Source organism: Oncorhynchus kisutch, linkage group LG9 (genome assembly GCF_002021735.2).
Source record: "Oncorhynchus kisutch isolate 150728-3 linkage group LG9, Okis_V2, whole genome shotgun sequence".
NCBI classification, from domain to species: Eukaryota; Metazoa; Chordata; class Actinopteri; order Salmoniformes; family Salmonidae; genus Oncorhynchus; species Oncorhynchus kisutch.
Window position 1 is genome coordinate 30,709,905 of NC_034182.2, and position 17,290 is coordinate 30,727,194.

The window sequence follows — 17,290 nt, forward strand, 5'->3', positions numbered from 1 at the left end:
GGAATGGACATTGACCTACATTTCGATTCATTACAAATTATGACAACAAAAAGGGGTGAAGTAATACATTGTAGCATGCATTGAACACTGTCTGTTTTTTCAAGAGAAACTTCAAGAAAAATGTCAAGTCTGACATCGCTCTCCTCTCTCCGACAAGACGGATAAAAGAGGCAAGCAGCTTCGGTTTGGCCAAGTCGCTCGAGTCTTAAAAACGAGCAAAAATCTAATTAGGCTCTTTGAAGTGAGGTACAGGGACAGATGGGAGAAATTAAAGATTGGCTGAGGCTGAGAGAGAGAGAACACAGTCTTTGTCGGGCGCTTTCGCTACTGACTGCATTGGAAGAGAGAGGGAGCATGTATTTTCATGTCCTCCCTGTCAATTAACTCCATCACCCTTTTCCAGAAGCAGACGAGGGCGGGCTGGAGGGTAGGTGCACAGCGTGCCAGCAGTCACCACAGGGCTTCTGTTTACAGCACCAGGCCCAAGTTCAAGACTCATTTTACCTCAGCTACTCCTTTCGCACTTTTGCTAGTTGAGGAATATGTTGTAAGCGATATGTTGGAGACGCAGCCAGAGACAGGAGCAAATGAATGATTTAACCACCTCCTGACAACCTGTCTGTGCCGTATATTTCCACTGCCAAACATGTTAAATTATGTGCAAAGACTGCTGTGTCTTCTGACCATAATACTGATGCATTTATAATCAGTGGATATCCAGTGTTTCTGATCAATTCATTTCGACCCAACGTTGACATTGTGTTATATAGGCGCATGCAAGATGAAATAGCTGTTGGCTGAATGATTTGTAGGTTGGCTGAGGGAATTACAGTTAGCTATACGTTTAGGAAATATAGGTCTACAGTTGGTTGTAAAATGGTTGAGGCTTGACAAGGGGAAATTAAGCTCTGCCCAAGCCAAGGAGACAACCTTCCTGTCTCACTCACAGCTCCGCACTAGCATCCAAACTATAGTTTATGTTGGTAAGGACCGGCAGTTATAAGATGATTGCAATACACAAAAGGCGCACACACACAGACAGAGACACACAAACACTCAGAAGAGTGCACAGGTACAAACACACTCATACGCGCTCTCTCTAGCACAGACACACAGACCCACGCACATGCCCATCCATCCATTCCCCTTTCCATGAATGTGTGAACGTAGATAGGGCCTCATGCAGTCTCAAGTGGTCCCTGGCAAGGGCCCAAGTGGACTGGTGAACTGAATAGAACATTGCTTGAAGCATTAAAACACAGAGAATCTCACTGCAGATAAGTACCTCTCGGCAGTCTATCACAGTGGGAGGCCGTTCCTTCTCTTGCTAGAACAAAAGCGGTACCTGCCGACCCGGTAGCAACGAACGTACCGATTTTACATACCGAAATCACAATGCTTGTCAGTGGCCAACAACTTTACTTTGAGCCAATCAGACAGCACGAACCCCCACGTGGGAGAGCAAAATAAAAGGGGGATTTTCTCTGCACATCCACGTGTGAGACAGTCACACCTCATATGCAATGTAGGCTATGGGATGGTAGCTAGCTAAATGCGCAAAACACTTCTTCCAAGCGAGATAACCATTGTATCTAGAATTGACATTATAATTAAATCACAATGGAGTTAGTGCAGTGTCCTTAGCTAGCTAGCTATGGTGTGTTAGCTAACGAATATGCTAACATTAGCAAGTTAGCTAAACATTTGGCTCTTGACTGCCACTGGCAGTATGGGGTAATGGAGTGTGAATTAAATAGTTTCTTCGTCATCTTGCTAGGTAGTGATCTAGCTGTGGCCATCTGGCTAATATAATAAGGACTTTTTACAAAATAACAATTAAAATTGCAGACTGCTTGGAATCTAGACCATTAGCAATACCCACGGATATGCATTGCCAAACGAAGCTACTGCCACCTTCTGGTTTGGAGTCTTTTAACAAGGGGCGAGTGGCTGACGACTTCGCTGTGTGAACACACAAGAGATCGACTGCCGACACTCTGTTCAAAGGCGCTAAGTACTGTTGCCAGGCAAAAGTTTTAAAATCCTACCAGTGTGTCTGAGCTTTTACAGCTGTCGCTTACATAGACTGGATAGGCTAGACACAGAGTTAGCAATTGCCTCTCTCTCAGAAACAACAGAGTAGGGCCAAGAGTATTGTCGAAACCTGGCAAAGACCGTTCGGTCGAAATGTTGCATTGTGGAAGCATATACAACAGTGTGTAGTTTATTTTCTTTCTTTTATACAACAGTTTTGGACATGGTGCGTTATGGATGCAGTATAATAAATCGGATGTTGAGCAATAGAGGATCGGCGTAGACGCATATTTAAAACCGTTCAGCCCATGACTCGTCCGTCTGCCAAGAAAATGACAAATTTGATTAAGATGAAATTATTTATTGCTGATGGTGATGTTGATAATACTCACAGTCTTTTGAGTGCGAGCAATCCAAGGAAAGCCCCCGGTTCGATACGGCTGACGATGTTGTTCCGCATGTCCCTGTGAAAGACAAACAAAGGGTAAGCCACAAGAAAATAAAAAGGCAATCTAAACGTCAAGTGCACAACAAAGAACGTCTGGTTCGTGTCACGGCATATTGCAATCAACACATATTACGAATATTTGCAGCCAACTTGATCCAAAAATACCATTCCCCAATGAGTAAGACATATTATTTTACGCATCTAATAACACAAAGATATTCTCTCTAGGCCTGCTCAAATAAATAAAAAATGACAGTCGAAGAAACACACTTCAGATCAGAGGTGTTCCCGAAATCCACATAAATACAGTGGATTGTGAGAATGTCCTTTTGTCTAAGGTGGAGTTTTTCCTTGACTTCTCCAAGGACGTCCAGGACAAGAGAAAAGCGTTCATGGAGGTGAGACACGTGCATGAAAGTGTGTCGCGGACGTCAATGAGGCAGAACGATCTGAGTGGCGTGGTAGGCTATGGAAGATCCCCATGATGGCGGTGGTTCATCACGGATTAACTACCATTTTTCTCTAAGCTGAGAGAACTTCCTATGTTGTGAGTAATAGTCTCACTGAGTGTTTATGCTGTGAATGCTGCCTACAATTTATCATTCTGGTTTACAGTTGATATCATTATAGTACTCGACTGAGCAGCAATCTAGGCCAAGCATATCATTTGTTTTACGGTCATAGTAGGGATAAACATATCTATTTTTTTGTTTGTTTTCACTCGCATGTTCGTGCCATGTGTGATGGGCACAACCCAAAGTGTTAGTTGGCTTATTTATCATTATTATGACCTATATCGGACACCCTTTGGTGTTGGTTCTCTGCTTACATTCCTGCCTTATGGAATTAGACAGTTCACGAGAAAGATAATCTCTTCTCTTTGGGAGTATAATGAGCAGCCTGTCTTTATGTCCAATGGTTTTGGTTGATCCATGTCATTTCAATGACACGTCATCGCTGTCATATCAAAATGTATATGGTCACGCCTGTATTTGGTGTTGGTAAAACGTCCTTATTCTAGTTGGAGCGTCAGTGCTGGGAAGTCCTCGGTACACTTCACATGGATGAAGGCCTGGTTGAGGGGAGGGTGATTTAAAAAATAAATAATTGTGTTGCGTGGGTTTGGGATATGTTTATGACATATTTGTTCTATGGGAAGTTTAGTGTTCTGTGGGGTGCACTACCAGTCGTTCACTTTTCTTTGATTCAAAAGCAAAGGCTATCCGAAAGGCATTGATTTAAAATACCTTAATGGTCGTCATGTTTTGGTAATAGTATATTTACAACCTTTCAGACGTGACCAACGTGATTCAAATGCACAAATCAAGTGGATGCTGCAGTGTATCCAAGTGGCATTGGGAGCAACTGCTTGCACGCGCGTTACCACTCCACTATGCCTCCCTGCCACGGATTTTGCGCCATCAGTAGAGATACCAACATGAGCAGCAGCTGCATTTGGCTACATACAGACCATTAGTGGAATTCCGGCGAGAGAGTAACAGTTAATGTGATTGGATGTTAATTATTTGACTAGGCTACCTGTATTTGACATTGTGTTGTTATTTCGCTGAACACTAGATGGTTTCATTTTATTTTTGGCAGTGAAACAAGGCTACTCAGGTGAGAGAGAAAAACTAACTTAAATGTATAACCCCGTTGGAAAATCTAAAATGTGCATTTAAAGAAAGGCCAATCACGTTTTTATTTGGCGTACACCAGTTTGGGAATATCTGCCATAAATACATTCAACCCCCCAAAAAGAGGTGTATATTCTATTTTCCAAAAGTATACATGTTCAAGTGGGAAAATAGTTTAAGGACATAGGGGGACAAATCTTGACTTTACTTGTATTGGTTTCAGCCTCTTACAGGACAAGGTTTTTTGTGAAATCCTTAACACACACACATTACGACATTTTTTGAAACAATTTGGGAAGCTTTTAAAGCATACATACGAGGAGTAATGATACAACGATCAGCTACTATTAAGAAATTAAATAAACAGAAAATGTATAAACTTGAAACAGAGCTCAAAACGCTGGAGAGGGAAAATTGTTCCAATCCTAACAACATTTCTCTGGTAAACCGGACAAAAACCAAATACGAGCTGAATACTTTATTCAGTAAAAAAGCTGAAGCAGAGATGATACAAAATCAGGTGAAAAGGCAGGAAAACTGTTGGCCAGTCAATTGAAATCTAGAGAAACAGATCTTCAAACAGGTGGAATCAGAAATAAGACAGGCAAGCTGATTACCAATCAGAAAAAATAAATACATATTTCAAGACTTTGAAAGCAGAGGCATTCTTTCATAATTTGAACCTTCCTAAACTAACAGAGGAAGACAGGAACTGGGCTGGACACCCCATTACTTTAGAGGAATTGACCAAAAAAAGACAAGCACCCAGTGGTAAAACTCCAAGGTTGGACGGGATACCCAGTGATTTCTAGAAAAAGTTTGCAGAGCAGCTTAGCTCAGTAATATTGAAAACATTTAACACATCGATTGAGTAACCGACCTACGCGTGATGCAGTAATCACCCTAATTGTATTTATTTTATTTGTTTTTATTTCACCTTTATTTAACCAGGTAGGCCAGTTGAGAACAAGTTCTCATTAACAACAGCGACCTTGGCCAAGATAAAGCAAAGCAGTGCGACACAAACAACAACACAGAGTTACACATGGAGTAAACAAGAGTACAGTCAATAACACAATAGAAAAAAAGTACTCAGAAATGGAAAGGATGCCCATGGATGTGGGAGCTACCGTCTAATTTCTTTGATAAATTGTAATGGAAAATGGTTTACAAAACTTCTCGCTATGGAGGGTGAATCATAACATTAAGAAAATCATAAATACAGACCAGGTGGGATTTATGAAAAGCAGAACTTCATCTGACAATCCTACAGCATGTCATCTGGAAGGCAAAAGATGTGGATACTTCAGTGGCAGCCTTGTCCCCAGACGCAGAGAAAGCCTTTTATAGGGTGGGCTGGGACAAACTGCATTACACTAGAAATACATTTGGATTTGGACAGGGCTTTCAGAATATTATTAAACATACAGTTGAAGTCTGAAGTCAACACACTTAGGTTGGAGTCATTAAAACTCATTTTTCAACCACTCCACAAATTTCTTGTTAACAAACTATAGTTTTGGCAAGGCGGTTAGGACATCTACTTTGTGCATGACAGAAGTAATTTTTCCAACAATTGCTTACAGACAGATTATTTCACTTATAATTCACTGTAATCACATTTCCAGTGGGTCAGAAGTTTACATACTCTAAGTTGACTGTGCCTTTAAACAGCTTGGAAAATTCCAGAAAATGATTTCATGGCTTTAGAAGCTTCTGATAGGCTAATTGACATCATTTGAGTCAATTGGAGGTGAAATCAGCCAAGACCTCAGAAGATATTTTGACCTCCACAAGTCTGGTTCATCCTTGGGAGAAATTTCCAAACGCCTGAAGGTACCACGTTCATCTGTACAAAAAATAGTATTCAAGTATAAACACCATGGGACCACACAGCCGTCATACCGCTCAGGAAGGAGACGCGTTCTGTCTCCTAGAGATGAACGTTCTTTGGTGCGAAAAGTGCAAATGAATCACAGAACAACAGCAAAGGACCTTGTGAAGATGCTGGAGGAAACAGGTACAAAAGTATCTATATCCACAGTAAAATGAGTCCTATATCGACATAACCTGGAAGGCCGCTCAGCAAGGAAGAAGCCACTGCTCCAAAACCGCCATAAAAAAGCCAGACTACGGTTTGCAACTGCACATGGGGACAAAGATCATACTTTTTGGAGAAATGTCCTCTGGTGTGATAAAACAAAAATATAACTATTTGCCCATAATGACCATCGTTATGTTTGGAGGAAAAAGGGGTAGGCTTGCAAGCCGAAGAACATCTCTACCGTGAAGCACGGGAGTGGCAGCATCATGGTGTGGGGGTGCTTTGCTGCAGGAGGGACTGGTGCACTTCACAAAATAGATGGCATCATGAGGGAGGAAAATGATGTGCATATATTGAAGCAACATCTCAAGATATCAGTCAGGAAGTTAAAGCTTGGTCGCAAATGGGTCTTCCAAATGGACAATGACCCCAAGCATACTTCGATTGTTGTTGCAAAATGGCTTAAGGACAACAAAGTCAAGGTATTGGAGTGGCCATCGCAAAGCTCTGACCTCAATCCTATAGAAATGTTGTGGGCAGAACTGAAAAAGAGTGTGCGAGCAAGGAGGCCTACAAATCTGACTCAGTTACACCAGCTCTGTCAGGAGGAATGGGCCAAAATTCACCCAACGTATTGAGGGAAGCTTGTGGAAGCCTACCCGAAACATTTGATCCAAGTTAAACAATTTAAAAGCAATGCTACCAAATACTAATTGAGTGTATGTAAACTTCTGACCCACTGGGAATGTAATGAAATAAATATAAGCTGAAATGAATCATTCTCCCTACTATTATTGTGACATTTCACATTCTTAATATAAAGTGGTGATCCTAACTGACCTAAGACAGGGGATTTTTTACTAGGTTTAAATGTCAGGAATTGAGAAAAACTGGAGTTTAAATGCATTTGGCAAAGGTGTATGTAAACTTCCGACTTCAACTGTATGTACAACGAGGTCCTCCCGAGTGGTGTAAGGCACTGCATTGCATCCTACGGTGTTTTCTCCGACACATTGGTGCAGCTGGCATTGTGTCAAGAAGCAGTGCGGCTTGTCTGGGTTCTGTTTCGGAGGATGCACAGCTCTCGACCTTTGCCTCTCCTGAGTTCTGTACGGGAGTTGCAGCGATGAGACAAGACTAACTACCAAATGGAATCCACACAATTAGGGAGAAAAAGGGGTAAAAAAAACAACTTTTAGTCACTAACAGACTATGACAAGGCACGAAACAAGGTGACTGTCTCTCGCCTCCCCTGTTTATTATAGCATTAAAACCATTTGCCCGAAGCCATTAGGCTGCATCAGTCAATCAAAGGGGTTAATACAGGAGGTAGGGAGAAAGAACTACTGCTTTATGCAGACTGGAGGTGGGTCTCTGGAAACGGGTCTCTAAAAACTTGAGGTACCTGGGGATCGCTTTAAATCCTGGTCTGGAGAACATGACTTCATAAAACCTTGACCCTCTACTGAACAAAATTAAACTCCAGTATAAGAGCTGGGATAAGCTACAAATCTCATTATGGGGTAGGAAACAGGTTATAAAAGATAGTCATAGATCCTCATATTACCAGTGTTCATACCGGTCTATACCTTTAAATCCATAGACAAAATGATTACTAAGTTTGTATGGGCCGGTAAAAAGGCCAGGGTGAAACTAGCGAGACTACAGGCAACGACTGAGAAGGGAGGATTAAAGCTCCCTAACATGTCATTATATCGAAAAGACATAGTAGCTGCCCAAATAGGCACTCTCTTTACTGAAAATTCTAATAGGCCAATTTTGGAGGACATGGAATTGAATGCCCCATTCGGCGCATCAGATTATTTGAGTCAACAAAAGGTGGGACTGCAGAATCCAATAATGTCCCATACAATAATATATGGAGTCAGATTCTTAAGAAAGAGAAATCTTTACCTTTCCTGACAAGTTCTGCTTTGTTATGGAACAACCCTAAATTGAAAATAGGGGGACATGTGGTCTTCTGGAAAGATTGGAATAGATAGGGGATAAAGAACATTGGTTGTCTATTTCAAGAATAACTAAGGTCCAAGTATAATTTACAGAAACAAGACTTTTGGATATAACAAATTCCATGTAAATTCTGATATAAGTCTTAAGATAGCAATCCTTTGCTAATTACCACATACCGCACGGTTTCTATATAGCCATCTTATAGGTGGATTTAACGGAACTTGTAAGGGCCTAAAGGCCCTAAAAGGGAAAAAGACCAGGGCGGTAACTTTTGGAGCGTAGGAATGGAATATAATAGTACAACAGATGCTCCTCCCTATGAGAGATGCCCAGTCCAAACTGATTCAATTGAAAGTGTTCAATAGGATTTATAGGACTCCTCTGAGGTTGAACAGAATAGGTTTGATAGAATTCAGTCTATGCTGGAGATGTCAGTCAAGTACAGGTGACATAATCCATATACTGTCCGAGCTTGCAAACCTTTTGGCAGAATGTAATGGAAAAGATTACCTGCAAATCCTGCTTTGCCATTACTGAATATCACTAAAGATGTTGATAGACTGAGAAGCTCATGTTTAAACTGGCTAAAAGCTGCTCTAACCACAGCGAAAAGAGTCATACTGAGACACTGGAGGGAGAAGGACCCTCCCTCATTTAACGAATGGTACATAGCCTTGGCAGAAACAGCTTCATATGAAAGGTTGATTTATAAAATGAATGGTACACTCAATGTTTCTGACATCTGGGGACAAAAAAAAGAAGCGGCAGCTCCAGTGAGCACACGATCACCAATACTGGACAACTGAGGACTGGGAAAAACATTGCCTGGAACATGACAGTGAGTTCAGTTTACTTGGGTGGCCTGGTCAGTCCCCAGACCTCAACCCAATAGAGCGTCTTTGGGATGAGATGGAACAGGCTGTTCACAGCATGAATGTACCGCCATCCAATCTGCAGCAACTACATGATGTCATCCCGTCAGCATGGACCAACATCCCTGTGGAACGTTTCCGACACCTTGTAGAATGTCCCGAAGAATACTTGTTTTTATTTTTAATACATTTGCAAAAACTTCTAAAAAATGGATTTCGCTTTGTGGTTATGGGGTATTGTGTGTAGATTGAGGAGGAAAAACATTAATTGAATCAATTTCAGAATAAGGCTGTAAGGTAACAAAATGTGGAGGAACTCAAGGGGTCTGAATACTTTCCGAATGTTTTATTTTATTTTATTTCACCTTTATTTAACCAGGTAGGCATGTTGAGAACACCTTTATTTAACCAGGTAGGCATGTTGAGAACAAGTTCTCATTTACAATTGCGACCTGGCCAAGATGAAGCAAAGCAGTTCGACAGATACAACGACACAGAGTTACACATGGAGTAAAACAAACATACAGTCAATAATACAGTATAAACAAGTCTATATACAATGTGAGCAAATGAGGTGAGAAGGGAGGTAAAAAAGGCCATGGTGGCAAAGTAAATACAATATAGCAAGTAAAACACTGGAATGGTAGTTTTGCAATGGAAGAATGTGCAAGGTAGAAATAAAAATAATGGGGTGCAAAGGAGCAAAATAAATAAATAAATTAAATACAGTTGGGAAAGAGGTAGTTGTTTGGGCTAAATTATAGGTGGGCTATGTACAGGTGCAGTAATCTGTGAGCTGCTCTGACAGTTGGTGCTTAAAGCTAGTGAGGGAGATAAGTGTTTCCAGTTTCAGAGATTTTTGTAGTTCATTCCAGTCATTGGCAGCAGAGAACTGGAAGGAGAGGCGGCCAAAGAAAGAATTGGTTTTGGGGGTGACTAGAGAGATATACCTGCTGGAGCGTGTGCTACAGGTGGGAGATGCTATGGTGACCAGCGAGCTGAGATAAGGGGGGACTTTACCTAGCAGGGTCTTGTAGATGACATGGAGCCAGTGGGTTTGGCGACGAGTACTGTACATTCAGAGACAACATAAGGTCAAAGAGTAAGGCCTACACCCAAGAGCCAGTTTTGAGCTACAATTTTAGCAGAATGTATGACTGTCCTTAAAATGAAATCCCACTGACGCTAACTCACCCCGTTGACCCCTGGTGCTATGGTACTTGTATTGTACTTCTTTATAGACAATATAACTGCAATGGCCACCAATTTCCCCATATCCTGTGGGACTCTCACCCACTCAGACACCTGTGGCAGGGACACTAGACCCCCCCCCCCAAATCAATCAAGCCTCCTCAGCCCAGTAACTGACAGCCATGGGTCTCCAGGGGCCCCACACACAAAGGCTCCCCACCCCGCTTCGCCCTGGACTGAGTTCGAGGCAGCACGGTCACAGATACCTGCTAGCACCTAGCGCTCACCTGCGCCACCACTGCCGAGTCACTCATTACGATCTGTGTTTTTAAAGACCTCGCAGGTCACCACCTGATCCCCCATACAAAGGCCACTGGGTAACTGTGACTGGGCTGTTTGATGTTCAGTAGCTGTCATCTGGCTGGAGGGGGATTGGGAGGCAGGGCCACACATGGATCATAGGAGCCAAGCTATTGCTTTTGATGTGCATTGGCAAAATTGGCTTTCCTGTAGAGGGGTGTTGAAAGACAAATGGAAAAGGGCTAAGGCCAAAAAAAAGAATGATCTTCAAAATTTGATGAATTGGTGCCTCCATGGCAATTCAAAAAGGCTGATTGAGAGCCTTTTTACTAAATAATGTGTTTGTTTTATATGATTGTGTATTGATTTTAGTGTATTGATTTGCATATTGATGTGTATAAGGTATTACTGATGTGTGTAGTGTGTATTGATGTGCATATTGATGTGTATAAGGTATTACTGATGTGTGTAGTGTGTATTGATGTGCATATTGATGTGTATAAGGTATTACTGATGTGTGTAGTGTGTATTGATGTGTATATAGGCAATCTGTGAAAGAGACCTTGGTCTCAGTACGACTCGCTGTCAAAAAAAATAGGTTTAAAGAATCCAATAAATGCAAGGCACAAATGGATCACCTTGGACCACCTGTAAGAGGCCAGAAAAAGAGAGAGGATCTTTGTACTTGCTTACTGTGCCGGATGGTACCTTTAACCGTACTAATAATTTCTCCCCAGCCAATTCTGTTCTCCCCTCTAAATACCATCAAAGTTTCACTTTGAAATGCTGTTGCCTTTGTCAACACTAGCTGTGCTCTTGACCCAACTGTTTCATGTTGGTGACCATAGTAAATCAACCCGAGGGGCAAAATGTCACAAGTTATTGAATAGACTCTGGGGGACGGTGTTCAACAAGGCACAATTTTGGTTCACATTTATCCATGCTTTGATTAGGCTTGATGATACCAAGGTGGGGCCGGTGCCAGCCAAATGACCGGTGTCAAACGCCAATGGGGGCAGCCCACAGTTTAGCACCAAAGCCAATCCCAATCTACTGATCCTTCCATTTCCTCAAAGAGTAGTGCTGGAATGCTGTCAAAGGGTGAAACAGTGCACCAATATTTCTGAACTCGTTTCAAACCGAAATTCAGAATTTTCTGTGATTCCAATTCCTAATGGTCGTTCTGTGGTTTTCCCAAAATGACAGCTTGGCATGATCTTCTGTGGCGTCTTAGACGGGGGAAACAATGGTCTTTGTTTGGTGGATTACGTTAAGCGAGTCTCTGAAAGGTTATGTTTCTGATCTGTTTTTGTCAGTTGTTTACGAAGCTGGTTGACCTACATCTTCTACTGATTGACTGTTAAGTCGTCACAGACATGACTAATATTACAATTCTGGGGTGGCATCCATGTATTGAAAAAACTCAATCGTACAAATTCAACACTATCACCTTTGTCACTGCACTGGCAGAATTATCAGTAAAAGTACAGAATATTAAACCATTTGAGATTTCCTTTATAGAGAAGCAGAATAACTTGTGGGGCGAGTCAGGTAGTGGTGGAGGTAGACCGCGTGCAACCTATCCAAACTCCCCCTCAGGTTCCAAAACTGCCGACCACAAACTACCTGGCACATTTCAAACTCCCTTTGCAAGAACACGCTAGGCCTGCTTGCCATGCTAAAACGTAAATGACTGCATAATGAAATCTGAATTAATTTACCTCAGAGTACTTTAGGGGATTCCCTTGTTCCCTTTTAGGGAATTATCCTTGTGCGCTGACTAGATCGAACCTGAGATTCTGTAGAAGCCTCTGCAGCCATTTTGGAAAGATGTAGAAACACAGCCAAATGCACTGTTCAATATAAGAGCGCAGCAGCTACTGACAAACATTATAAGCTTGTGATTTGGATGTTGGAAAATATTAAGTCTCTTCAATTTTCATCCGCCACAAGTAATATTAAAGTATATTAAAGTTATTTGGCAGGTGTCTAACCCGTATACTCTACCAAATCTGTCACAAAGTTTATTTTCAAGGTGAACATTGATGTTACAATCCCGAGAAATTGCTGATGTTAAAAAAAGTCTGTCTACTGAAACAAAACAGAACACAAGATCACAATCATTCTCAAGGTGGAGAGTTCTCACTCCACCGGAGTCCAGTTCAGTGAGGAACAAACGGAACATCTCCCACCCCATACTTTTTTATATGCTTGAGTGTATCTTTATCTTATGCAACGTTGGTAACCTACAATTACTAAATCTTTGCAGGTTTCTTACATGCATAAAAGACTAGCATTCCTCATATACTGTTATTCCCCATAGTAATGGTTCCGTTTGAAACTCAAAACCTCTCCAGTCCTTCCAAATAACAAGAGATTATCCCTGCTTCATTTGTAATAATAACCATTCCCTCTGTCTTGACTCCGTGTCAGCTTTGGGAGAGAATTACTGTGCGACAGGGCTTGGGTTCATATTACTGTATAGGAGGGTGACCATGAGAGTTGATTATTGACTTCAGGAAGCAGAGGAGGGAACATGCCCCGATCCACATCAGCGGGACTGCAGTAGAGATAGGGTTGTTGCGGTCATAACATTTTGTCCGGCGGTTATTGTTATGCAAAAGCTGGCTGGTCTCACGGTAATTGACCGTTAATTAACATAAACATGTTTAGCATCTCCAGGACACCGCACATACAAGCCGCTGATGAGCCCCTTTAGAACATCTACATTAAAAACTGTCTAATAAAATAATTGATCATACACCATCACAATGAATCCATTCTTTATTTTAGTCAGGTCGATCCAGCAACCTTTCGTTTACTGGCCCAACACTCTAACCACTAGGCTACCTGCCGACCCATTTAGCTGACAAGATATGCCATTATTTTATAACATTTTATAGTAAGAAGAATATACTTGAGCTAAGCTGAATGAAATAGAATGGATATTTTTCCTATTACAGAGATGGTTTGACTATGAAGTGCCTATGTTGAGTGTAGAAATTGTCATTTGAAACAGGTCCTAGATTTAGCGATATTGGGCAACTTTAGTTGTGAATGATAGCAACCGTATAAATGTATTAGAAAACATATATGGGCTGCACGACTATCAGTGATTTGAGAAAGTAGCAAAAAATATATATTGCGCTCTGTTCCTTGCCTCAGGCTGCACAGCTGTTCTCTCATCAAGTGATCATATTTTCACCCATCAGACTATAATCAATATATTCTTGTCTTTACTAATATGTCAAATTAGTTTGGATTTAGAATGACCCGTTATCAAATTGGGAGGAACAGGGGCGAAAAAAATCTATGTAATCTGTATGCACTTGAATAGTGAATTGAGGCTGCGCTCTTCCCCACCGTCCGTTTTGTTAGGCTACTTGGGTTTTATAGCAGAGCATGCGCTTAATATGAGCAGCTAAAAAAATGAATATCAAAACACTTGTTTCACTCCACGCATCAACCGCTGTTTGAGGAGCATGCTCTCGCTAACTACTGGTGATATATATACCCTGTTCCTGCAGCTACGGTGCTTCATTTGGGAAACCAATTGGAATCTGTTTGGGAACATCAATAGTAACATGTTTTCACAATGAAACATATTTCACTAAAAGGTTGACAGCCTGTCTGCTCGCTCAAGAAAGGACTAAAGGAGAGAGGAGGAGGAGGAGGAGATGGACATGCATGTTGATTAGAGGTCGACCGATTAATCGGAATGGCCGATTAATTAGGGCCGATTTCAAGTTTTCATAACAAATCGGTAATCGGCCGATTATATAACAATCCACGAGGAGGCTGCGTGGCAGTCTGACCATCTGTTATGCGAGTGCAGCAAGGAGCCAAGGTAAGTTGCTAGCTAGCATTAAACGTATCTTATAAAAAACAATCAAACATAATCACTAGTTAACTACACAAGGTTGATGATATTACTAGTTTAACTAGCTTGTCCTACATTGCATATAATAAATGCGGTGCCTGAAATTGTGTCACTTCTCTTGTGTTCAGTGTCAGAGTATTTGCAACAGTTTGGGTCACCTGGCTCAATGCGAATTGTGTGAAGACCATTTCTTCCTAACAAAGACCGTAATTAATTTGCCTGAATTTTACATAATTATGACATAACATTGAAGGTTGTTCAATGTAACAGCCATATTTAGACTTAGGGTTGCCACCCGTTCGATAAAATACGTAATCGTTCCGTATTTCACTGAAAGAATAAACGTTTTGTTTTTTGAAATTATTGTTTCCGGATTTGACCATATTAATGACCCAAGGCACGTATTTCTGTGTGTTTATTATACTATAATTAAGTCTATGATTTGATAGAGCAGTCTGAGCGGTGGTAGGCAGCAGCAGGCTCGTAAGCATTCATTCAAACAGCACTGATTAGGTGCATTTGCCAGCAGCTCTTAGCAATGTTTGAAGCACAACTCTGTTTATGCCTTCAAGCCTATCAACTCCCGAGATTAGGCTGGCAATACTAAAGTGCCTATAAGAACATCCAATAGTCAAAGGTCTATGAAATACAAATGGTAAAAAGAGAAATAGTCCTATAATAAACTACAACCTAAAACCTCTTAACTGGGAATATTGAAGACTCATGTTAAAAGGAAACACCAGCTTTCATATGTTCTCATGTTCTGAGCAAGGAACTGAAACGTTAACTTTTTTACATATTGCACTTTTACTTTCTTCTCCAACACCTTGTTTTTGCATCATTTAAACCAAATTTAACATGTTTCATTATTTATTTGAGACTAAATTGATTTATGTATTATATTAAGTTAAAAAGTTGTTCATTCAGTATTGTTGTAATTGTCATTTATTCCAAATATATATATACAGTGCCTTGCGAAAGTATTCGGCCCCCTTGAACTTTGCAACCTTTTGCCACATTTCAGGCTTCAAACATAAAGATATACAACTCTATTTTTCGTGAAGAATCAACAACAAGTGGGACACAATCATGAAGTGGAACGACATTTATTGGATATTTCAAACTTTTTTAACAAATCAAAAAACTGAAAAATTGGGCGTGCAAAATTATTCAGCCCCCTTAAGTTAATACTTTGTAGCGCCACCTTTTGCTGCGATTACAGCTGTAAGTCGCTTGGGGTATGTCTCTATCAGTTTTGCACATCGAGGGGGGAACAGCAAATATTTATTTTATAAACATTTTTTTAAATGTTCTTTACATTTTCAAAAACAGTACATTTATATTTTCCAGCAGGGCTATACATTTGTGTGAGTTTTTTCCCCTCGACTGAGTAGGCTCGTTTCACTGCCAAAAAATAAAATTAAAACCATCTAGTGTTCAGCGAAATAACAACAATGTCAAATACAGGTAGCCTAGTCAAATAATCAACATCCAATCACATTAACTGTTACTCTCTCGTGGGAAACCTTCACTCTTGCGCAGACATTTAGAAATGAAAGATGACAATTCGAAAAACTAAGCCACGGAAATTTGAGCGAGAATTAAGACTACTAGAGTAGTATGACATGTATAATAGCAACAGATACCACTAATAAAAAGGGGCTAGAAGTGTCTTATATGGTGAGATACCGAGTGGCTAGGACAGGCAAGCCCCATTCTACTGTGGAGGACTTAATACTTCCTGCTGCTGCAGATATGGCTGGGACAATGCTGGGACAATGCTGGGGGAAAAGGCCAAAACAACTATACAGACAATGCCTTCATCAAACAACACTGTTTCACGACGCATCAGTGACATGGCAGGAGAAGTTTTGAAACAATTACTGCTTCGCACACAAGCCAGTGAATTATATGCGTTACAGCTGGATGAGTCAACAGACGTGGCGGGCTTGGCACAGCTCCTGGTATATATCCGTTACGTTTATGGGGGGTCAATTAAGGAAGAGATCCTCTTCTGCAAACCACTGGAAACCAGGACAACATGAGAGGATGTTTCTTAAAGTGCTGGATAGCTTTGTGACATCAAATGGACTTTAGGTGGTCAAGATGTGTTGGTATCTGTACTGAAGGCGCAAAAGCCATGACAGGGAGACACAGTGGAGTGGTAACGCGGGTGCAAGCAGTTACTCCCAATGCCACTTGGGAACACTCCAGCATCCACGAGAGGCTCTTGCTGCCAAAGGAATGCCTGACAGCTTGAAAGACGTTTTGGACACTACAGTGAAAAAGGTTGACTTTGTTAAAGCAAGGCCCCTGAACTCTCGTGTATTTTCTGCATAATGCAATGATATGGGCAGCGACCATGTAACGCTTTGAGATATGAGCATAAATGTATCTTTACTGAAAACAATTATCACTTGTCTGACTACTTGCATGATGACGAGTTTCTCACATGACTGCCCTATCTGGGTGATGTTTTTTCTCGCCTGAATAATCTGAATCTAGTATTACAGGGACTCTGCAACTATATTCAATGTGCGGGACAAAATTGAGGTTATGATTAAGAAGTTAGAGCTCTTTTCTGCCTGCATTAACAAGGACAACACACAGTTCTTTCAATAATTGTATGATGTTTGTGTGCAAATAAACTCAGACTTACAGACAATGTCAAATGTGATATAGCGAAGCACACCAGTGAGCTGGGTGCGCATTTACGCAGGTACTGTCCCGAAACGGACGACACAAACAACTTGATTCGTTATCCCTTTCATGCCCTGCCTCTAGTCCACTTACTGATATCTGAACAAGAGAGCCTCAGAAGCCGCTGCCAGATTTCTGGATTGGGCTGCGCTCAGAGTATCCTGCCTTGGCAAATCGCGCTGTTAAGACACTGATGCCCTTTGCAACCACATA

At 41.2% G+C, this 17,290-nt stretch overlaps 1 protein-coding gene across 2 annotated transcripts in view; it reads right to left on the reverse strand.

Moving 5' to 3' along the window:
* Positions 1 to 17,290, reverse strand: part of LOC109897041 (adhesion G protein-coupled receptor A3) — a 60,006-nt gene that overhangs the window by 16,685 nt on the left and 26,031 nt on the right. For both annotated transcript variants that reach the window (XM_031832399.1, XM_020491555.2), the window contains one exon: positions 2,427 to 2,498. In XM_031832399.1, coding sequence (XP_031688259.1) covers positions 2,427 to 2,498 — 72 coding nt within the window. The remainder of the gene's footprint in view (positions 1 to 2,426; positions 2,499 to 17,290) is intronic.